The sequence below is a fragment of the Petaurus breviceps genome, unplaced genomic scaffold (assembly GCF_028583685.1).
Source record: "Petaurus breviceps papuanus isolate PSGF00001 unplaced genomic scaffold, PetGlider_PUasm1.0 38, whole genome shotgun sequence".
NCBI classification, from domain to species: Eukaryota; Metazoa; Chordata; class Mammalia; order Diprotodontia; family Petauridae; genus Petaurus; species Petaurus breviceps.
The window spans coordinates 38518922-38543578 of NW_027186304.1; the positions used below are offsets into that span (position 1 = coordinate 38518922).

The window sequence follows — 24657 nt, forward strand, 5'->3', positions numbered from 1 at the left end:
GTACAAAAATATTTATTTGTTGTTCAGTTGTTTTTCATTTGTGTCTGACTGTTTGCGACCCCATTTGGGGTTTTCTTGGCAGAGATACTGGAGTGGTTTGTCATTTCCTTCTCTGGCTCATTTTACAGATGGGGAAGTTAGGCAAATGGTGAAGTGACTTGCCAAGGTCACATAGCTAGTAAGTGTCTGAGGCCAGATTTTAACTCAGGAAGATGATTCTTCCTAACTCTACCCTACAAAAATATAACAGCTCTTTTTGTGATGACATGGAATTGGAAACTAAAGAAATGTCCATCATTTGGGGACTGACTGAACACGATTGTGATAGAGCACGATTGTGCTGTTATGAAGTTAAGAAGTTATGGAGGAGATGGTTTCAGAAAAACCTGGAAAGGCTTATGTAAACTGATGCAAAGTGGAGTGAGCAGAACCAGGAGAACTTTGTACATAATGACAGCAACATTGTATGATGACCGACTGTGCATGACTTAGCTATTTTGATCACTACAGTGATCCATGAGAGTTCCAAAGGATTCATGTTAAAAAATACCATCCACCTCCAGAGAGAGGACTAATGGACTTTGAGCACAAATTGAAGCATATTTTTTCATGTTATTTTTCTTCCTTTTTTCCTCCCAACATGGCTAATATGGAGTAATGTTTTTCATTTTTTCATATGTATAATGAGTATTGTATCTCTTGCCCCCTCAGTGGGTGGGGAAGAAGGTGGAAATAGGGAGACAATTTGGAACTGAAATTAAAATATTTAAAAAACAAAGAAAATAAGTAACATAGTGAGAATGAAAGAGGGGGCAATCTGTTGGAGGAAGCAGGATAGAATGGAATCACTTCAACAGGTAGAGGGGTTATCCTTGGTAGGGAGTAAGCCCCTTCATTATGTGAGACAAGGACGAAGGAGGGGTAGTGGCAGAAGGCACATGAGTAATAGGAGATGAGGAGGGGAGAAGAGGAACCCCTCAGCTGAATGACCTATAAAATATGAGGCAAGGTTCTTGGCCAAGAGAGGGCAAAAATGGAAGGTTTGATGAGGGCTGAAAAGGTCTAAAAGAGCTGACATGGAGAGAGGACTAGTAAATTGATAAGGGAGGTATGGTAGGATTGTTTCACAGCAGTGAGGGCCTCGCTGAGGTAGTGTAACATAAATTAGGTCAATCAAAATGGTGGCATGATTTTCTCCATGTTTATCGAGCAGCACAGGAGTAGGAACAAAGGTGGCAGATAGTAGGAGTGTGATCCAAGACTGAGGCTTGGCAGGGTATAATTGGTGACACAGTGGGGACCTGGGGGATAGGGATTCAAGAGAGGAGGGCAGTGTACAGTTGAATTGGTTCACCAAGGAGTCAAGATGGGGAGAAGAGGCCTAGAGTTTCTGTCTGCTGCTTCTGCCTAGCCTTGACATTCTGTCGTATTATTATGATTTCACTTAGAATTAATCTGTTTTAAGTCCAGGAAAGGCTTATTCCAGTACATCTTCATTGCATGGAGGGGACCCTGGGTTTTTTTAAGTCAGTGCCCTGAAAGCACATTTGAAGGAAGACTTTGATCATGAATCTGGTAATGGGCTCTGTGCCTGTTGTTGAAGGTCCAGGTTAGCCAAGATTAGAGAGATATATCACCAAAAAGGTGGTCACAAAATAATGAATTCCTCTGGTTTTAGCAGCTTGTGAAGAATAGGTGCTAAAGTATATTGTTGTTGTGTCCTGTTTCAAATGTTGTTCTTCAGTCAGTCAACTAATCAGAAAATATTTATTAAGCCCCTGCTATATGCCAGGCACTCTACTGAGCACTAAGGATCCAAAGAAAGATGAAAGATAGTCCCTGTTCTCAAGGCCCTCAGAGTCTAACAGGGGAGAGACAACATGAAAAAACTATAAAGCATGATGCATTCAAGATAAATTGGAGAGAATTTGCCAGGGGAGGACATTAGCAGTAAGGGGGAATCAGGAAAGATTTCCTGTAAAAGGTAGGATTTTAGCTGGGTCTTAAAGGAAGCCAGAAAGTGGAGATGAGGAGGGAGAGCAATCCAAGTCTGAAGGACAGCCTGAGAAAATGTTCAGAGTTTGGGGATGTGAAATGTTTTGGGTGAGGTCCAGCAAGAAAGCCTGTGTCACTGGACCCCAGAGTTAATATAAAAAAGTATGGTATAAAAAAGAATTTTTAATAAAGAAGGAAAGCAAATGTCCATTTTTTTCAATAACCAGTACTTTGATGGATCTGCAGCCTTGAAGGCAGGCAGAGGCAATGTGGTAGAAAGATTATTTGGAGTCAAAGGTCCTGAGTCTGAATCTTTGTTTCATCGTTTGCTTCCCATGTGGTATTAGACAATTTATTTTATCTCTTTGAGCCTCAGTTTCCTTATATATAAAATGAGATAATTGAACTAGATCAAATGGCTCTTAACCTTTTTTATGTCATGGAGCCCCTTTGGCAATCTGGTGAAGCCAATGGACCCCTTCTCAGAATAATTGTGAAGGAAACCAAATACGTTGAAATAAGCTATAAAAATATTTTTCAAAACAAAGTAATGGATCCCAGATTTTAAAGACCTCTGGACTAGAAGGGGTTTGAGGTGCCTTTTCAGCTATCTATCTATAATCCCATGTTTATCAGTGCATACCCTTCCTTTCACAAGCAATCACAACCCAGCCTTACTTTCTCTCTCTCTCTTTTTTTTTTTTTTTTTTTGCTTTTTGGAGGGGCATTTGGAGTTAAGTGACTTGCCCAAGGTCGCACAGCTAATAAGTGTTAAGTGCCTGCGGTCGGATGTGAACTCAGGTTCTCCTGACTCCAGGGCCAGTGCTCTATTCACTGCACCACCTAGCCACCCCCCCCCCCAGCCTTACTTTCTTGTGTAGTTTATGTGCTTGAATTTCCATAGGTCCTCCAAGGTTATGCCTTGGAAGGCATCTTTTGTTTCTTTTTAACATTTCGTGAATGCCACTACAGGACTTGGGTCTTGGATTTTCCCTTCACTCACACTAGTAATAACTAGCATTTACATAGTACTTTGGAATTTGCGAAGTTCTGTACATGCTACTTCTTTTTTTTTTTCCTCACTGCAATCCAGGAGGTAGGTTCTATTTTATCCTCCTTTTACAGATGAGGAAACTGAGGCAGATAGCAATTAAGTGACCCTTGCTCAGGGTCACATAGTAAGTGTCTGAGGCCAGATTTGAACTCAGGTCTTCCTAACCCTTGGTTGTACCACTTAGCTGCCTACGTTACTAGTCCACCTCCTTTCTACAACTTTTTATATGCAAGTTCTCATCAAAACTATACTTCGGTCCACTTATACCTACTGTGTGTCTTCTTTTCCATTGTCCTTTGGGTCACTTGAAATTTTAATGCTTTTGACATTGAGATATTTCATGGTTTATAGCCATATAAATATCCTGAAGAATATTAGCTTTAAAAAGATAGGCTTTCGAAGCAGGGAACAATTTTTGGGACCACTGAAAGAGCTACCCAATTTCCCAGATGCAATGCAGCCTAGCTTTTTTTTTTCTCTTTGTAATCTCTGTCCATGATATACAGTTATCCCTTCCACATCATGAGGGTTTGGGTTTGGTGCCCCCGTGATCTGGAAAATTTGATGCAAATTTTTTGACCCTCCCTTTGTATCAGAGAAGGTCTGAATTATTATGAAATTGAAAGACAAAATATGTTGATATTATACAATGTTACACATATAGTTATACATTTCTGAGTTTCTAAACTTCTTCTGTGTCATCTGCAGCTTCCTCAAAACTCCCTCAAAGTTCTCATTTAATTTCTTATGCCCACTCGCAATATGTTGAAGCCATGATGGGGACAGTTGTGATGTTTGCTAACAAACTAAATGAGTAGGGCTTCCCTTCTGCCGATCCAACTAACTGTGTGTCATAATCTGAGCAATAATAGGCTCGTCCGCTTCATTTTTCATGTGTATATTGGTACCTCCGTCCATTTTTTGTGGTTGTAGCACTTATCGACGAGACCTTGTAGTAATCCAAAGCTTGATGTAATTGGCAAAGTGTCATCCACAAGGACAACTTCGGGAGAGCCTCATGGTCTTTGGGGAGGCCATCTTCTTTTTGGCCTTTGTGAGGACAGCATCCATGACCAGTGGCAAACTCCTGTAATTGATCAGCATGGGGACCCTAAAACGGTCAGGAAAGGGGAAAATCTCTGGGTATTCTAGCAGTAAGAATACACTTCATGGAGAAGCCAGACTGGAAATGTGATCTGAAAAGCATGTAGACTTTAGATAGTAGAGGAAACATTTCAAGAAGGTATACTTCATGGTAGCAGCTACGATAACTTTGTCTTATGATGATACCTATTGCAGATACAATTTGAGATTGTAGAAGTTAATTCAGTTTTGTGGGTTTTATTTTTGTTTGTTTTTCTTTTCCTTAGTGTCAGATCAACAGTGCCTTGACTTCTTTCCATACGGCTCTGGAGCTTGCAATAGATCAGCGAGAAATTCAACATGTCTGTCTCTATGAAATTGGTAAATATAAAGTTCATACCTCTTGCTGTCATAGGATATCTCTGCAGGTGTCTGCTTCCTCCTTAATGCATTTCAAGTTATGCATATTTTTGAAAGCTTCCTATCTTCTTTAATAACAAGGACCATCACAGAGCTAGCCAAGGATGAAAAAATAATCTGCTCTTCTAGCTTGGCTTGCTACCACTGCTCTGACATAGTATTGCTGTAATTGTAAAGGTCATGGGAAAATGTTAGGATGAGTGTTAAAATACAAAATACGAATGTTCCAGGTTCACTTATGTCTACTTCTCTGTTTTAAGTGAGCTTATAAGACAAAGAAGCCGTTCATTTGCATTGCATCCCCCTTTCCTCTCCTTTTTCAATCCTACAGCACTTTGTTGTTGGTGCGGCTAGGTGGCCCAGTGAATACAGCACTGGCCCTGGAATCAGAAGGACTTGAGTTCAAATCCGGCCTCAGACACTTAACACAGAAACTATCTGTGTGACCTTGGGCAAGTCACTTAACCGCGATTACTCTACTCTCCCCCCTCCAAAAAGAAAAAATTAAAATAAAATGAAATAAAATATATTTAAACTCAAAAGCTTATGAAAGTGAGTGTTGAAAACTAAAATTAAATAAATTAATTTTTTAGAAAAGAAAATATTTGTTTTGCATGACTTCCCATGTATAATAAGTATTATTACATTATTATATAATATTATACATATTAATATTATATATATATATTACTTGCCTTCTCAGTGGGTGGGGGCAGGGCATAAGTGAGGGAAATAATTTGGAACTCAAAACTTTTTTTAAATGAACGCTAAAAATAAATAAGACAAAAAAGGAAAAGAAATATTTCAAATTGATGGGGCAGCGAGGTGGCGCAGTGAATAGAGCACCGGCCTTGGAGTCAGGAGGACCTGAGTTCAAATCCAGCCTTAGACATGTAACACTAGCCATGTGATCTTGGGCAAGTCACTTAACCACAATTGCTCTGCCTTCCCCCTCCAAAAAAGCAAAAAAAAAAAAATTCAAATTGATTAAAATACTAGACAGAAAACTAGAGCACTTGTCTACTCCATTATGTAATTCCTTACCCAAACACAGGTACTTATCAACAGAAAAATAACAAATAAAGCAAACAAATCTTTTCAGCACTTTAATCAAGAGTCCTTTCAACTAAAGGTCAATATTTCTCAAAAAGATACTTCTAATTAAGAGGGGAAAAAGCTTTGGGGGGGCCCTTTGGTCACTTCCTAGAATCACTTGTTGGTGTGTTTTTAGTACATCATTCATTATGTAGCTGCTGCCTCATTCCAAAGTCTAAGTACAAATGTTTTCTTGCTTGTAATTGAAAACCAAATTGAGGGTAACTCAGATACTTAAAATTATTCACAAATTTATATTAAATTTTGAAATATCCTTGTAATAACATAAAATGATTAAGTACAGCTATAAAATATGTTAATGTCATCTGCATTTTGCTGAAATTTAATGGCTATAAAGCAACACTGAAATGTGTCCCAATGAAATTGAATGAAGTGACACTGTATCTTTTTTTACCCCTACTCAAGATTTTTTTGGATCTAGATCATGACTTTGTAGTAGCATAAATTAAAACCTCACTGTGAGGGGTGGCTGGGTGGTGCAGTGAATATAGCACTGGCCCTAGAGTCTGGAGGACCTGAGTTCAAATCTGGCCTCAGACACTTAACACAAAAACTAGCTGTGTGACCTTGGGCAAATCACTTAATCCAGATTGCCCTCCAAAAAGCAAAAAAAAATTTAAAAAGAACTCACTGTGCTCTCAGAATTTGGGGATAATTAGTTGACTCAAGACTTGCTTACAAAAATACACAGGCTTCATATTATAAGCCAATGTCAGAACCTGACATCGAATGCTACAGGAGCTGAATGCACAAATCTTTTTATTTGAAGATACCTCTACCTATTCCTGTAGCTAACCATTAGGAATAAAATTCCTTTTGTGTGTCTTATTATTAGCATAACAGATATTAATCTTTTTCAGGACATTCTAATGGGCAGGAATTGAATTGGAAAATGAGTTTTGTTTAGTAGCTCCACAACTATCTTATTTTAAAAAATGTTAAGCAAATAACGTTAGCCTTTTGCATCTATTTTCTCATCTGTTAAAAGGGTTCTACCTGGTTAATCTATTTCGTATGATAATTGAGAATTCATAGCATGGATCAGAAAAATGCTTTAAACATCTTTGGAATTAATACTTTCTATATTACAGTATTTGAAAGCCTGCTCTAATTCATTGCATAAAATGCTCTTAATATAAACACAAGAACATTTATTTTGATATGCATATTTGTTTTTATAGGCTTATATTTATATTAATAGGGGAAAATATGTATTCAGTGAATTTTTCATAACCTACATTTTTATGAACATAAACCTGTATATTTATACTTTTAGTTTTACTATGCAAGTCTGAGAGCTACAAAAATCTTTAAATCATTCTCTGCTATACTTAGTCTGATCCTGAAATCAAGAAGTGTTTTGCCTTATTTATAACTTCCATATTAAATGTTTTTCTGGGAATAAGGAAGTTTATGCTGTAAGTTTCCAGATAGCACACGTCTGGTGGCTGAAGACAGAAACAACATATCAGCTATTCAGAATTCTGTAGTTAATTTTAAAAAGGCAGTTCTATAAAACTCATTACTTTTCAGTGATAATTTTTAATTTTAAAAATATTTCTTTTGTAGGTTGGTGCAGTATGATAGAACTGAACTTTAAAGATGCTTTCAATTCCTTTGAAAGACTCAAAAATGAATCAAGATGGTCTCAATGCTATTACGCATATTTAACGGCAGGTGAGTGGGGATCTTTTCTCTGGCATGAGTGAGTTGTTCAGGATTGTGTGGCTTTGCAAACCAGCATGAGTAGGGAACTGCTGCCTCCTAGTGGAGGAAAAGTCATAGCTGGTTACCGATCTGATACATAATTTTAAATTTCTGTAATTTCAAATTAGAAGAGACCCTAACAGATTATCTAGTTTTCTGCAAGCTTTCATGTAGACCATTCCAGGCAGATGTCATGAACACGATTTAAGATTAAAAAGAATGTGATTTAAAAATTAAACTACTATACATGCTGTACACTTGAGAACAATAGGCTGTTCTGTAAGCTTATCATTTGAGATCAAAATTATGGAGGCTCATTATTATCCCACACAAGAGTTTAAGATGAGTTTTAACATTGTTTTCAAATATTTCCTTCTGTGGCATATTTGACTTTCATAAGATACCACTTCTCCTTTCTACCCCTTAAAAGTGAAATGTAACTAATTATGAGATGTAGTTTTATGTATTATGGATATCTTAATGTATAGATAATCTCCTATCAGCCTTGTTGTTGGAAGGGTATTATTCTTTTCTGAGGTTCAAATGCATTTCTGTGTCTGTGTTTGCTTATTGTTATTCCAAAAGGACAGTCATTTTATGTACTATTGACTCATGTTTACAAACTATTAACTTGTAATTGATTGGTTATAATATGATACATTCTTAAGGCAATATTCAGAATTTGCAGGGGCTCAGAAGAGAAAAGTAATCAGCAGGTAATTAACTTGTGTCTCAAATGTGTCAGCATATTTAAGGGTTGGGAGGTGAGTCTTATTACTAGAAGTTAAGTGAACTGGGTTTGTTTATCCAAGAGAAGGGAAGGTTGTAGGGTAATTTGATAATTTTATAATTATCCATAGACCATCACTATGTATGAAAACTTTTACCATCTTCACTCAACGTAGACCAAGAAAATAAACTCGAATGTAGTGTAAGGAGTTCGTGTTTGACAACAGAATATTGCTTCAGCAAGTTTTTATTTTGTGCCCCCTATCCCGGCCTGTTACTCTGCCTTCCTGAGTCTGTGATAATAGCAATAGCATCAGAGACAACAGAGGCCCAGGCCCACAGGCTTATGACAAGGCACTATATTAGGTTCTATGAAAAGGAAGGTGTAGAGGACCAGTGTCAGAGCCAGGAAGATCTGGCGTCAAATCTTGCCTTTGCTATGTGACCATGGGAAGGTCACATTAACCTCTCAATGTTCCTTAGGGAGCTCTGTAAGACTAAAAGTTAGAAGAAGATGCCAACCTGAATTGACAGTAGGAGATGCCTCTTTAGGGAGTTCTCTCTGCCAGTGAAATCACAGGTCCATGTCCTATTCCTGTGAAAGATTAAAAAGGTGTAAAAGGTGGACTCTGCCCTCAAAGTTGTATAATCTTGTGGGACAGGTAAGGCAGATACACAAATAACCATGAAAAAGCCAGAATACAATAGGATGCAGTCAGGAAGGAATCCCTCCAGTTAAGGTTGTAAGGGAAGATAACTTAGCATTGTTTTAGCTGGTCTATGAATAAATGAACAAATGAAAGAATAAGCTTCAGGTTTCAGCTCAAAAATTGCACTTCCTTCATATGAAACTTTTCCAAATACTACAGTTTTTACTGCCTTCATGCGTTCTCTCTCTGTCTCTCTCTCCTCTGTCTCTGTCTCTGTCTCTCTCTGTCTCTCAACTTGTATAACTTTTAGCCTATTCTGCTATAATCTAGCATTTAATTATATAGCTTCTTCTAAAATTAACTAGCTGTTTACATGTATAGATCTCCCCAGCAAGACAGAAGATCTTAGAAAACAGAGAACATGTCTTTGTATCATCCATGGCTCTGGGAATATAAGAACCTAATCAACAAATGCTAATTTGACAAATTTCTCTCAAAATGTTGCAGCCCTTTCTTAAATATTTGTCTTCTCTCTAAAAATATTTACTTTTGTTTCTATCTTCATGTGTAATGTATGCAGGATGTGATAAATCTTGGCTTCCCTTGGTTACCTGTTCTGATATCCTAAAAAATGTTATTGTGATTTCTTACAGTTTGCCAGGGAGCCACTGGTGATGTGGACGGGGCCCAGGTCGTGTTCAGAGAAGTACAGAGGCTTTTCAAAAGGAAAAACAATCAAATTGAGCAATTCTCAGTCAAAAAGGTACCTTGAAACTGATATCATACTCAGCATTTGATGGTTATCATCATTTGTAACCAATACTACTTTTGAGGAGGTATTAGATAATTATATTAAAAGCTAGTAGCATGAGCTGGGCATAGAGGCCCATGCCTGTAATCCCAGCTACAGGAGAGACTGAGGACAGTGGATCCCTTGAACTGGAGAATTTGGGGCTTTAGTGGGCTAAGCTTATCAGAAATCCACACTAAATCCCACATCAATATGGAGACCTCCAAGGAACAGGAGACCACCAAGTTGTCCATGGCTAATCCATCTAAAGATTGGAGGAAGGGTTGACAAATTCTGGGGAAGAGGTAACAGTTACATGATTTTCTAAATTGGAGAGCCCAAAGAACATTCAGGTCTTGACTCAAGAGAAATGAGTAGACCAGAATTGCTCACCAAAGAAGGCTGAATTCTAAGGAGCTACCTCCCAAATTAGATATTAATTTAGCTGAATTATCTTGGGTTATGTGACAGTTAAATTTATTTTGCACTTTATTCTTGTTTTAAATTTATCAGGTTTGAAAGAAAGGTAATTTAATTAAATAGTTTAACATGAATTAGGATTTATATGAGGATATAGCTGAAAGTAATGAAATTGAATAAAATAAAAAAATTCAATAAAATCATAGACCAAAAAAATCCAACTTTAAAGATCCCATTAAAGAAAAACCTCATTATCTAGCAGGGGTTCTGAATATTTTTATGAGTTAATATTACTTCCTTTTTCATTTACATTCCTAAAATTTCCATGTCTTGATGGTGTGTTAGGTATAAATGAGGAAGATTTGTATGCATTCAGGATGTCAAAGCACAGTCCTTTAATATATTGTAAAGATGCAAATTCATTAGATATAAAATTATTAGCATTACTATTATTTGTGCTGAGCAGGAATTAGGTACAGGCATATCCTGTATAAAGTTACCTTAATGAACATTGATTCACAGTAATATCTTTACTACAGTCAGTCTTCAACATCACACATTTAATTTTCACGGCTTCAAGCATTAGCATGATTTTATTAGTAACCTCATTTTCACTTTCATGTTGGCTACTGTGCACATTCCTGGCTATGTGCAATAGAGAAAAAAAGTGAGAGGCTCAGTGCACACAAGTTTGTGGAACAGCTGATATCATGCTAGGTGCTTTTCTGGTCCTTGCTCACCCTCCTGTTGTAAAGAGCTGCCTCTGAATTCATTGCATATTTTCATTGTTTACCTTTAAAACTCAAATTTTGTGTTGCAGTTATGCCCCCAAAGTATAGTGCAAGTCCTTTGGGCTCTAAACACAAGTTTGCAAAGTCAGTGATGAAGTTTAGTGAGAAGATAAAGGTGTGAGAGAAACTTCGTGCCTGAATGTCCACAGCCACTGTCAGCCATAGAGTTTGGTGTTAATGAATAGACACAATTCATTATATCTGCAAAAGGGAGCAAAGTGTTTATGGCACTCTAAATTTCATTTGTTGTGAATGAAAAGTGAATATTGTCTCAAATTAAAGTTTTGGGTTGTTTGGGGTTTTGCTTTGTTTTGTTTTTTTTATGTTAGCACAAATGGTCACGGAATTCTAGGGAATTACTAGTGAGAAAATGTTTTGCATATTACCAGTTTTATTTTGTGTACTGCATTTTATGGGTGATTTCATGGTTACTGTGTTAGGAAAAGTACCTGTTATCTGAATTAATGTTTTGATATGAAGAATTGTATGCAGAAAAGTGTATTTTCAGCAGTCTCGCAAAAGATTACAATTTTTGATGGTTTCAGGAACCTAACCCCCCATTTCCTATAGGTTTAATATATTGACATTGTATTGTTTACTTTTGTACCATTTTCTAGGATTGTTACTCTTGTGAAAGCAGAAACTTGATTGTACATTAAAACCAAATCTCACCATCAGTGGGAAACCTGTTTTAAAGTATTATAACTATTTTTCCAAAACAGCCCATTTCAGCAGCCCTCTGTTGTGATCTGTTATTCACTTCTTAGGCTCAGATGAATTTATGCAAGTTTACTATTCTCACTGGTTACCCATTTTCTCTCCTAGAAAAAAGAAGGGGAAATGAGATTTTGGTTCCTGGGCCCTGAAGCTTTAATTATTTATGTTTTTCTGTCCACACATTATAATGAGGTTCAGCATTTTTCCATTGTCCCATTCCTCGGGAAGGATGGGTCATACTGTTCCTAGTAGTGGCCGTATTTCTTTTGTTACTGAGAATAAAGCTACTTGTGCATACTCATATACCTAAGATATGGAGAACTTTCCCTCAAGTCATCAGGGATGCCCCCAAGCTTTAATGGAACACAATTGAACACTATGAAAAAACCAAGCTATTGGTGAATGTATGGAAGGCTCGCCAGCTGGGAGGAAGTGACTTAGCGGACAGTGATATGTTTCAGAGACTGAATGACAGAGCTACCAGGCATGGGAAAAGAGAATCTTTCTCCCTACGGATCCCTTAACCTCTAGTTTAAGACCTGATCACTTAGCCTCCGTGAAATAGATGTTAATAACAGGACCTGCCACCTAAGGTTGTTGTGCTAATAAAATCAGACCACATTTGGAAAGCACTTGCAAACCTTGAAGCGCTGTATTAGGTATTGTGATTTATTATTTTAATAATTTACAGGCGGAGAGATTTCGTAAGCAAATGCCAACCAAAGAGCTCTGTGTGCTAGCATCCATAGAAGTGCTGTATTTGTGGAAAGCCCTTCCAAACTGTTCCTTTCCCAACCTACAGAGAATGAGCCAAGGTAAAAGATTTATTCATTTCTTGCTTTGTTTTTCCAGTGATGGTTTTCTCTGTTATGATCAGTATCTGATTCAGATAGGACAAAGATGTTTTTCATAGATAAAAGATGTGGTGGCTAAGAACATTTAATAAAAAGAAGCATAATTAATTAGGGTATAGAGATAAGATGTACATGTATTATCAGAAATACATGGTAGCAAAATAACTTTATTTACTACAGATATTATATTTATAATTAGTTACGTGGGGATTTGTTATACATCCATATTTTTCAGTCCATCTATTAAAGAAACAGGGTACAGATATGTTGTTGCAATTAATTATTGGGTATTTTACTGTGTAAAATACTTCACATGAATTAAAAAGGAACAGATCAACTTTAAAATGCAGTAGTGTTTTTTGGTATTTTGTTTTTGTTTGTAAATTTAAAAATAAATTCTCTTTCTTGTAGTGTGATTCACTTAAATTAGAGCTCCAGAAATTTTACTGCAAAATGAGATGGATTTTAAAAAAAAAGAAATGTACTAGGACTTAGACTTCCAGGTGACAGGTGATATTCAGAGAACCTTGGAAGGTTCTGCACATAGTCCAGTACTGCTGCCATTGTGCGTTTTAGGAATGCCTCTTTTGGAATTCCCTTTGAAGCCTATGGCTTACTTTTTGGAGGAGCTTCAGTGATGGCAAATCTTTGCCTTTGAGGGTGCTTTTGATTTTCTGAAACAGCTCAGTTATCTGGAACTAAATTTGATGAATAAAGTGGTACACAACCTGGATGGAAAATTGTTTTACATTAAAAAAGTGGTAACTAAAGTAATGAGATTGATTTTCTTGTGATGGGGTGCTAGACCTGAGAGTTCAGACTCAGCCTCTGATACTTCCTGGCTGTGTAATCCTACTTAACCTCTCTTTCCATCAGTTTTCTTAACAGTAAAAGGAGAATAATAATGGCACCTACTTTGCAGGATTGTTGTAAAGACTAAATGAGATGATATTTTTAAAAAGCTCTTAGCACAGTGCTTGGCACATAGTTGTATATAAATGCTTATTCCCTTCCCTTATGTGACTCATGAACTAGCTCTGAAGACATTCCCAAAAATGGGTTTCCAAAAATTGTTTTGCATATTGGCAACATCATCGAAATAAGTTTGTAGCCACCCAAGTACGAGTTCTAGTGCATTTGTTTAAGAGTGTGTCACAATGCTTCGTTATAGCCACACCTTATAAAATGAAGAAAACACAGTGTCCTTAAAAATTTCCACCCAGTAGAAGCTACCAAAGATTATAAGGATATTCTGGTGGTTGTTTTAAAATTTAGTTTTATTAGGGAAAATTGCCATATAAGCCCACTAAAGGGAAAATGAACAATAAATGTACAAGATGGACATACTTAACTAGTAGGTGAAATTATAATTGATATTTCAAGAACACTTTAAGATTTATAAAGCACTTTTATACATGACTCTGTGCGGTTAATATAAGAGATGCTATTAGGGGTATTATCTCCATTCGAAAGAAAGCATTTATTAAGTACCTAGTGTGTGTCAAGTGCTTTACAAATATCTCATTTGATCCTCACAACAACCCTGCAGGGTAGATTTTATCCCCATTCTACAGTTGTAGAAGCTGAGGCAGACAGAAGTTAAGTTAGTTACCCAGGATCACATAGGAAGTATCTGATACTGAATTTTGAGTTCAGGTCTTCCTGACTCCAGGCCCAACATTCTCTCCACTGTGCCACCTAACTGCTTGGGTGAAGCTAAGACTTAATTTAAGTTCATATATATATGGTAAGCATCTTTTTTGAAGTCTAATATTCTCTTTACTGTATCAGATCTAGTATTGTTAGTAAAGTCTTAATCAGAACGTGAGTAGATGTGATTCAATAAAGTAATTCTAGGTTAAAAAGCCAGCGTGGTCCAGAGACTTTCTAATGTAGTATTGAGAACTGATACTCAGAACTGGGCAAACCACATACAATATAGCTTCTAGTTTTGAGTTCAGTATTTTAAGGAGATCAGGGGAAAACTGGATAATCACCAGAAAAGACTGAATAATTGGAAGATTATTATAAGAAAATAGTAAAGTGTTAGCATTGCTTAGTCTGGAGAAGAGAAAGCTAAAAGATAATGATTTTATTCTTCAGGATGATTTTCTGAAATCACTGATGATGTATATTTTATATCTTTAGTCAAATTAGAGCAAAAAGAAATAGGCCTAATGAAAGAATGAATTTGCTGAAAAGAAGAATTGCAAAACAAATTTCTGAGCTATCTAGAGAGGTTTGGGGAATTTAATTTACTAAAGTTCACTAGAATAACATAATAGACCAACTATCTTAAAGGACATAGAACTTTTTGAAATTTCTTCAGATAGATGCCATAATTGAATTAGTTTTCTAAGTCAGTCGTTCTTTTCTTTTAAAAATAAACTTTTTTTAATGGTGATTGCCTCTATTTTCAAATGGACTGTGTGTTCCTTGAGTCTTATCAAATATAATAATCCTGGGACTCCATTCTTCTCTACAGTGAATTCTGTTTTATAGAGCATTTCTGGTTAGATATTTTGCCTTGCCTCAAGCCCAAAAGATAGAGATAGCCTTGTACCCCAGGTCTTTTTTGTAGCCTATCCTTTATCATTCACATGCCCTTTAGAAGCTTCCAGTAATCTTCCATCACTTGTCACATGGAAATTTCATCAGAATTAAGGGGCTGATCCTCTGTTTTAAGCCCTTCCTTTTGTAGTCTCCCAATATCTATCATCTCCTCCTCTTTCCTATTCTGTTCCTTCTGCCATTCTCCTCTTTCCTTTGTTTCTCTGACAAATTTTCAGTCTCTACCCAAGACCATGAAGTGATCTCTCCCATTCCCTTTGATTTCATTTCATTAAACACCTTCAAGTACCTGCTACCAAACCTTGAGGATATGAAGATGAAAAAGGGCACAATCTCTGCCTTTATGTAGCCTACAGTTTACCAGGAGACATTGGTTACACAAAATATAATATAGCACAGGGCGGTTGTGTTGGGGGTAAAGGGTAAAGGGAAGAATCACAGCATAATTTCTTAGTATTCAAAGATAAAAATATTTGGAGGTTAGAGAAAATGTCTAGGGAAGTTTTAATGGATAAGATGGCACCTGAGGATGTCACAGTTTCCTTCATCATAGTCTGAAATGTACCTCTTCCAGAAGGTAATCCTTGAGAAATTGAAAATGATAACTGGATTCTCTGCCCAGTTCCTGGTACCCTCCCTAATAATCACTCCAAAGCATCATGTATTAACTAGTAGGTGTATTGAAAATAGCTACTTTTCTATTTTCTTTGAAAATTTTCCTTTTCTGAGTTATATACAACACATTTTTACTTTTTTTTTTACTTTTTGGAGGGCAATTGGGGTTAAGTGACTTGCCCAAGGTCACCCGGCTAGTTTTCGTGTTAAGTGTCTGAGGCCAGATTTGAACTCAGGTCCTCCTGACTCCAGGACCGGTGCTCTACTCACTGAGCCACCTAGCAGCCCCCACATTTTTACTTTTTAATGGTATTTTGTATTAGATGCTGAGATTCTAAGAGGTAAGACCAGACCTTTTAATGGTCTTTTGTCTGTTAGGTGATAATGTTCTTCAGGGCAAAATCTCTTTATAGTACTAGAATTACCCTATCATCTTTTTTTTTCATTGTCCCTTCAGTCTCTCCTCAACTGATTTCTTCTGACTTCCCTCTCCATATAAATATTCTCATGCTTTTGTTATTAAAAAAAAATCCTTCCCTATCATCTAGAGTTACTTGACCATCTTCTTCCTTTCCCTGCCAGTTTTTCAGAGTAGTCTGGGCTTGGCTACCTTCCCTTCTTCATCACCCATGTTCACCTTTATTTCTCAGACTTCTGCCATCACCACTCAACTAAAACTTCTTCTCAGAGGTCACAAGTGACCTTCAAATTACCTGTCTCTCGAATAAAGTCTTCACTTGTTCACTTATCCAGGAATTTATTACACACCCATTATGTGCCAAATCCTATGCTAGGAATTAGAGATACAGAGTGAAAAATTAAGGAATCCCTGACCTCAAGAAATTTGCATTTGGGGCAGCTGGGTGGCGCAGTGGATAGAGCACTGGCCCTGGAGTCAGGAGGACCTGAGTTCAAATCTGGCCTCTGACACTTAACACACACACAAACCTAGCCGTGTGACCTTGGGCAAGTCACTTAACCCAAACTGCCTCTCCAAAAAAAAAAAGTTGGGGGTGGCCAGGTGGCTCAGCGAGTAAAAGCACCAGCTCCAGTGTCAGGATAACCTGGGGATCAAATCTGGGCTCAGATACTTAGCACCACACCCAGAAATAACTGGCCGTGTAACCTTGAGCAAGTTACTTAACCCCAATTGCTTAAAAAAAAAAAAGAAATTTGCATTTTGTTTAGGAGGTAAATATAGCACTTAAATAGTAAGTAAATACAAAGTAATTTCCAGGGACAGAGCATTAGCACCTGGAAGGATTGGGCTTCCTGTTGCAAGTTGCAAGAGCTAAGCTTTTAGGGAAAACTTTGGATTTCTCCAAATCAGAAATGAAGAGGAAAGTGCATTCCAGGTGTGGAAGACAAACTGAGCAATAGCCAGGGAATAGCAGGCCAGCTTGAGTGGAGTGTGAAGCATGCAGAAGACAATAATAATGATACAGTGAGCCTAGTAGGGCAGGATGGAGCAAAATTGGGAAGGACTTTCAAAGCCCAATAGAGGTGTTGGCATTTCGTTCCTTGGCCTCCGTGAGGATATTGTTGTGGGAGTTTTCTTCCTATCTTTCCTCCCACTCTTCTTCTTTGTCCTTCTTTAACACTTCATTCTCCCCCTATCCCTAAATGTAGATATTCCCTTCCTGCATAAATGCATCCACTTCCTGACTTCAACTATCATTTCTATACGGTTGACTTCAAAATTTTTCTCTCCAGCCCTGAATGAATGAAGGAATGTTTCCTTCCAGTGTCTTGCTGGATGTTTCCATCTGTGGATTCTTCATCAGAACCTCAAAACTAACATGTCCAGGACTAAGGTCATCCTTGCCTACAAGCCTCTTACCTCCTGTGACTTCTCTATGCTGATGACAGTACAGTTTTCCTGGTCACTAGGCTTGGAATCTGGGGCACTTTGAGGCTCCTCTTCACCCTCGCTCAGAAATGTCTGTTTATCTGCCATCTCTTGAAGCCGTCCTCCCTTCCGACTGCCATCATCCTTCTTTTAGTTCAGGTTCTTCTTTCGTCTTGCTGGACTATTGGACTAGCCTTCCAAACTCTTCATCCTGCCACCAGTCTTATGGAGTGTCTGAGGGGGTATCTGGACTCAAGTCCTCCTGTCTTGATGAAGCCCAGATGGACAGGATTGCAATAGACAAAGATGATCGATAAAAATTTTATACCCTATAATCAGATTAATCTTCCTCATATCGCACTCCAGTCTTCTAGAGAACGTGATGAAATAGTCACAAGGCCTGGATTTTCATATAGTTTCTGCTGCTTACTGCTTGTATTATCTTGGGCAAGTCCCTTAACTTCACTGGGCCTCAGTTTCCCTATCTGTAAAATGGAAAAGATTGGGCTAAATTAAATTGTCCCTGAGATCCTTTCCAGTTTTAAATCCAGGATCCTCTGGTTTTGACTTCCCTGTTAGAAAATCTTTGATAGATTACCTCTATTTATAGAAAAATTCAAACTCCTTAGCTTGTAAGAGATGCAAGTCTGCCTTTACAGCCCTATCTCCCATCAAGCAGGAATTCATGAATTCCTACTTTGTAGCTAGACTGCACTACTTATTATTTCTCATATGTGCCTTGCATCCTTCCACCTTTGATCATCTCACCTCTCTGTCTAGAAATTTCTATTTCAATATCTTTGTCTATTGCAATCCTGTTCATCTGGGCTTCATCAAGACAGGAGGACTTGAGTCCAGATACCACCTCAGACACTTCACAGCCCTTACCCTAGGAAAGTCAGTTCTTGCAGCCTCATTTTCCCCAATTGTAAAATGAGAGAGTGGGATTCAGTGGTCTCTAAGATCCCTTAAGTCTGTAATCTTATTCAAGGTTCAGCTCAAAAGTCACATCTGCCACGAAACTTTCCGAACTCCTCTAAAACTTTATGCATTTCTTATGGAATTTACTATATTGTATATTGTTAATTATGCATTTGTGTTAACCCCTTTGTTGGATTATAATTCTTTGAAGGTAGGAAACATATCTTCTCTTTCCATCACTATAGATAACCTCTTTCACATAGTAAGCACTTTAACAAATAATTATTAATGAATGAATTAAAGCTATATGTCCATCAGGTTCATCATCAGGTTCAGGAATAGCATTTTTGTTTAGCTCTTACAATATCTATATGTCAAGGGACAAAGTTTGAGGTTCAGAAACATAAGCTTGACAGGTAAGCTAAAAATATGAAGTATTTGCTTAAAAGTATTGATGATAATTAAGTTCTCAGTTATCCTTCCTCCTGTAATCTCCTTCTCATCTCTCCAAGCTTGCCACGAGGTCGATGATTCATCTGCTGTTGGACTAAAAAATTTGCTTCTTGGTGCCATACATAAATGCTTGGGAAATTCCGAAGATGCTATTCAGGTAATTTGCTAATGTTTCCAACATAGCCAAAGAAAATGAATCTTGAAAATCATTCGAGACTATACTTGGGAGTAGCAGAAAATGAAGTGTTTTTAAAAACCTATACCACTTCTACATAGACTGTGTGTGTGTGTGTGTGTGTGTGTGTGTGTGTAGAACCTCCAGTCTTCCTGACATTTATAACTGATAGCAAAAAATGTCCTTCATATGCTGTAATTAAAATTTACTTAAAATAATACCTTATGAGTTATACTATACTGGAGGTTCTCAGATAGATACAGGGGTGAACTGGCAACTTTGGTGCCTACTTCTTTGTTCTGGGTTACAGATCCTAGGGAGGGGGGACCTGTGCCTGTTGTCTAGAGTAAGCTGGAGATATTGTACTTCTGTTACCCTGAATCAGTAGAGCTTCTCAGCAGGCTAAGAGTTGAGTCCAGTAGCATTTACCCTTCCCCCAAACCAAACTCAGGTCAGGAACTTGCAGACGTCAGACCAGGGGGCAGAAATCAGACATTACCCTAAATCAGGGCACTTTGCAAGCACAGAAAACTTTCAGGTCCCCAGCATAAGCTGTCTCTTAAGATCCCACCACAGCACAACCCTCAGTACCACAAGAAAGCATCAAGAGGACAAGTCCGGACCTTCCCTCCTGAAGTGTACAGCTCCTAGTCTTAACATTAAATTTAAAGTCAGGAGTAAGCTGAAAGAATTAACAAACAAACAAAAAAAAACCCTGCTATAAAAAAGAAATTCAAGATAGAAACTTGGATCTACAAACAAAACCTCAAAGAAAAATACAGCTTGGTTACGGATTCAGCTGGAATTCCTAGACCTAGAAGAAATGAAAAAAGAATTACAAAAAGAAGTTAGACTATGCTTTTTGTCAATTAAATGAGAACACCAAATGAAAAAAACTGAAAATGTAGAAGAAAGAATTAGAAAGAGAGTTAATAGCTTGGCACAAAAGGTACAAAATGTTGCCCAAACAGCAAACTCCCTGAAAATTAGAAAGCACCAAAATGGAAGCCAGCAATTCTGTGAGACAATAAGAAATAGTAAAACAAAATAAGAGACTAGAATAATGAAGAAAATGTAAAGCATCTCATGGCAAAAACAAATGAACTGGAAAACAGATCAAGGAGGAAAAAAAGTCTAAGAGTCATCAGACTCTCTGAATGCCACTACTAAAACAAGAGCCTAAATATATCCTGTTTCAAGAATTTTTTTTTTTTTTGCTTTTTGAAGGGGGAAGGCAATTGGAGTTACATGACTTGCCCAAGGTCACACAGCTAGTAAGTGTTAAGCGTCTGAAGCCATATTTGACTCAGGTCCTCCTTACTCCAGGACTGGTGCTCTATTCACTGCCCCTCAAGAAATCTTAAAAGGAAGTTTACCAGATCTCTTAGAACCAGAGAGCAAAATGGAAATAGAAAGAATCTAGCTGTTACCTCTGAAAGAAACCCCAAAAAGAAAACTCCTAGGAATGTTATGGTCACAATCCAGAGCTTCCAGTCAAAGAAAAAAATACTTCAAGTAGTCAGAAAGAAAAAATCAGATACTGCAGAGGCACAGTCAGGATCATACATGATTTAACAGCCAACACTTTCAGGGGGCAAGGAAATTAAAAGACAATAGTGCAGAAGGCAACGGATATAGGCAAAGGATATAAAGAATACAGATAAGACATACAAGAATAACTTAGTCAACGATATCAAGTATCATCCTATAGGGCAAAAGTTAAACTGTTAAAAAGTTGAGAACTTTCAGCATTCCTAATGAGAAGAGCTATGTAGAAACTCTGAAGTTTGTTCACAAGAGTTAAGAGAAACATAAAAAGGTAAACATGAATGAACGATGATAATGGCATCAAACAAGGATAAACTGCTCACATTCTAAGATGGAGAGATGATAAGTGTGCACCCTCTGAACGCCACCATGGGTCACAGAGGGAGTCTGTTAGAGAAGACCTGGGAGTGGTTCTCTTATGTCCTGATGATCTTAAAAGAAGAAAGGAAAGGGAGAGGAAGAGGAATACACTGAAGGGGGGAGGGAGAAAGAAGGTTAGGGGAAATTATCTCAAATCATCAGAGTATGCAAGTAGACATCTTTTCAGATAAGGGGGAACCGATACTTCAGTTTTACCCTAAATTTTAACTAAATAAAGGACAAAAGAATGCACACATGGTGGATTAAAGAAATACATGTCACTCAGCAAAGAAATAGGAGGAAAAGAGGAAGAATTATAGAGATTAGTCCTAAGCAAAACAAGCTCTGAGTTTATACAAAAATATTTATAGCACTTTTTGAGGTAGCAAAAAATGAAGGTGCCTGTCAACCAGGAAATGACTGAACAAGTTATGGATTATGTGAGATAGAATGCTGTTGTGTTGCTAGAAATGATAGGGAGGTGGTTTCAGAGACTTATGTGACCTCATGTAGAGTGAAGTGAACAGAAGCAGGAGAATAGTTTATATAAAGACAACAATATGGTAAAGAGAAAACATTTTGAAAGAATAAGCAATTCTGATGAATTTCATGACCAATCATGATTCCAGAGGACTCGTGATGAAATGTACCACCGACTTCCTGGTAGAGAGATGGAGGACTGTGAGGCAGGTTTGAGAATGAGGCGTCTGCTTTGGATATGACCAGTGTGGAAGTATGTTTAGCTAGATTATACAAGTTTGTAATCAGGGTTTTGTTTTTATTTCATTCTCATTGGGGTGACTAAAAAAATTAACTATAATTTTAAAATTAATACTTTAAATTTGTATAGTGTTTTACAGTTGCTTAAGTGCTTTCATCTGCTTAATTTTGTTAGTTCCTGAAAACAGCACTATGATGTCAGTAGGTCAGATGGGATTTCCATTTTACAGAGGGGGAAGTATGTGGTTATAGTGTTACTTGTCCAGAATTATATAATAAAATCATGAACATTTTAGAGATGCTGCTGTTCAGTATATACATAGCTATGTTTTGACATGGTATGTTACCAAAGATGCAGTCCAGACTGAAAGAGATTGAAAATTAAATTCACAAGGAAGTAGAAAAATATGATGCATGAGTAACATCCTATCATCAAGTTAATACTTACATGATCAGAAGTCAAAACATGTTTTTATACTTTCTATTCTGCTTCTGTCTCTGCAGAGCTCGTAGAGTCACTGTTTGAGATAGAATGGTTATTGATAAAGACGACTGAATAGCTTCTATAGATAAACACAACAGCTGGATTTTAATAGAGCTGTGAAAGTATTTTTCAAACTTAATTTTATTTCTAAGACACAGATTCCTAATATTAAATGAGATCATTCTCAGGTAAGAGTTAATGTTTAGTACCATTAAGTTTGCATTTAAATCCTTATCTATTAAACCTGTGGAATATGCTCTTTAAATTAATCTTAATGTGAGTTTGAGCTGAAATTAGTACATGGATTTCAATGGCTGTATTTTAGACCAGAAAGTAGAGTTCTCAAGTTCATAGCTGTTAAGATTGTGTTGTCCGTGGCAGTCGACTTTCAGTACTTTATAGTACCCTTTTGCTTTTACACTGGTGTTAACAGAGGAGACAAAAAGGCGACAGAGGACACTAAATTTGCAGTGTTTAGATTGTCTGTAAAAACTAACTGTGGTGATTAAATGGTGCAGTGGGTAAAGTGCCAAGCCTAGAGTCAGGAAGACTTATCTGTGGCCTCATAACTTACTAGCTTACTAGTGTGACTTTGGGCAAGTCACTTAATCCTGTTGGCCTCAGTTTCCTCCTCTTTAAAATAAGCTGGAGAAGGAAATGGCATACCTCTCCAGTATCTTTTCAAGAAACCCCCTAATGGGGTGGCTAGGTGGTGCAGTGAGTAAAGCGCCGGCCCCAGAGTTGGGAGGACCCGAGTTCGGTTCCGGCCTCAGACACTAAACACCCACACACAAAAAAAAAAAACTAGCCGTGTAACCTTGGGCAAGTTACTTAACCCCAATTGCCCTTCAAAAGGCAAAAAAAAACCCCAATCCTAATGGGGTCACAAAGAGTCAGACACAACCAAAATAACTCAACAACAACAAAGAACTAACCTAATTTTTAGTACTCTTAAGTGTGAATTCTTTCACAGTGACCAACAAGCTGGCATACTACTGTAGGAAGGGTAATGAAGGAGACCAGAGCCTTTTTATCAGAAACTTCAACCTTATACATTTTGAATTCTTTCTTTAAGAAGATATGTGGTAGTTTCTGGATGAACATCACAAAAAAAAAAATGTAATTGATTTTATCGTGACAGATAAGAAAGTAATCAATAGTTACTGATATTGAAGTCCTTTCTGAATCAGTTGTTCATGTGCTGTTAGACCAATGATCAGCAAAGGTTGAAATCAACACCAAATTAGAAAGATAAAAATGATGAGACATTACCTGCAATTATAACAGCTCCATCTCTTTGCACAAGCAATAATCAACAGTAAAAGCTGGGGGAAAAGCTTAGATAATAGACCATCACCGTGTTGTAAGAAAGCTTAATACAATAAAGCAGTCATTAACAATTATAAAATGTAACCTAGAAATTTCCTTAGACAACAAACATTTGGTCTCTATGCCAAGTGGGAAGAAATATTAGCCAAATGCAACCTTAGATTCAGAACATAAGCTTGATTGCAAAATGTTGGTAGAAGATTATGAACAGTTTCACTCATGAACAATCAAAAGGCAGTGGGCAAAAGAAATGAGTCTATAGAAATCCTGGTGAGATCCAACCATGTCAGCCCATCGCAAGAGCATTTGTACACAGAGTTGGAAGGAAGACAACACACAAACTACGCAGCAAATTTATTGAGCAGTTTTGTAACAGAATAACTTTATCATTGATGGCAGTGGATTCATCACATTTGGACTCACCTCAGGTCCCACTCTGTTACAAGAGCAAATTACACAAAGGAAGGAGAGGCCAATTCAAAGGACATACAGAAGAAAGGCATTCTTGAGGGGACCTAATTCAGAAATGCTCATGGTTTGACATCTGAAAGATGAGAAGATATTAAATGATTCACAAGTCATGCATTGTCATTATTATCATAAAGAGAGGTGGTCAGGAACTTGTATCTAAGTGAATAAAGTCTATTGCAGATTTATGGGCAGAATGGATGAACATAGTACACTATGAGAAGGCACAGATGATTTGTGATCTGTACTGTGGGTGAAGGTGGGAGTAGAAAGGAACAAGCATTTATGTGGTGCCTGCTGTATGCCAAGCACTGTGCGGGGTGCTTTATAAATGTAATTTCATTTGATCCTCACAACAACCCTCCAAAGTAGATGATGTTATCATTCACCCTTTTAAAGTTAAGGAAACTGAGGCAAAAGGAGGTTAAGTGAGTTGCCTCATGCCATTCAGCTAGCTGTTAAGTACATGAAGCTTCGGTGTTAGTTATATCATGCATTCATTGAAATTTTGAAGTATTTTAATTCTGACAAAGTATTTGATGTACCGAGACAGATGATTATTCAGTTGCTCGGTCCTAAATAGGAAGTATGTGACCTAAAAAGATAGGAGATAGGAGGTAGGTTGATTTAGTGGAAATAATACTCAGTTTGGAGTCAGAGAACCGGGTTTCTGGTCCTGGCTCTCTCTTCAACACCTGTATTACCTTGAACAGGTCATAGTCTCTGTGAGCCCTCTCATACTCCCATCTCAAAATACCGCAGAACTTGTAAGTAGTCAAGGAAAAGGAACATGCATTTTGCGTGAAGGAACTTGGAAGAAAACATAATGAAAATGTCA

At 37.4% G+C, this 24657-nt stretch overlaps 1 protein-coding gene across 2 annotated transcripts in view; it reads left to right on the plus strand.

The window, feature by feature from the left end:
- The window catches only part of TTC39C (tetratricopeptide repeat domain 39C), a 112453-nt gene that overhangs the window by 84540 nt on the left and 3256 nt on the right, over positions 1–24657 (plus strand). For both annotated transcript variants that reach the window (XM_069099799.1, XM_069099800.1), the window contains exons 7-11: positions 4420–4513; positions 7238–7345; positions 9408–9517; positions 12164–12287; positions 18795–18892. In XM_069099799.1, the coding sequence (XP_068955900.1) occupies positions 4420–4513; positions 7238–7345; positions 9408–9517; positions 12164–12287; positions 18795–18892 (534 nt within the window). The remainder of the gene's footprint in view (positions 1–4419; positions 4514–7237; positions 7346–9407; positions 9518–12163; positions 12288–18794; positions 18893–24657) is intronic.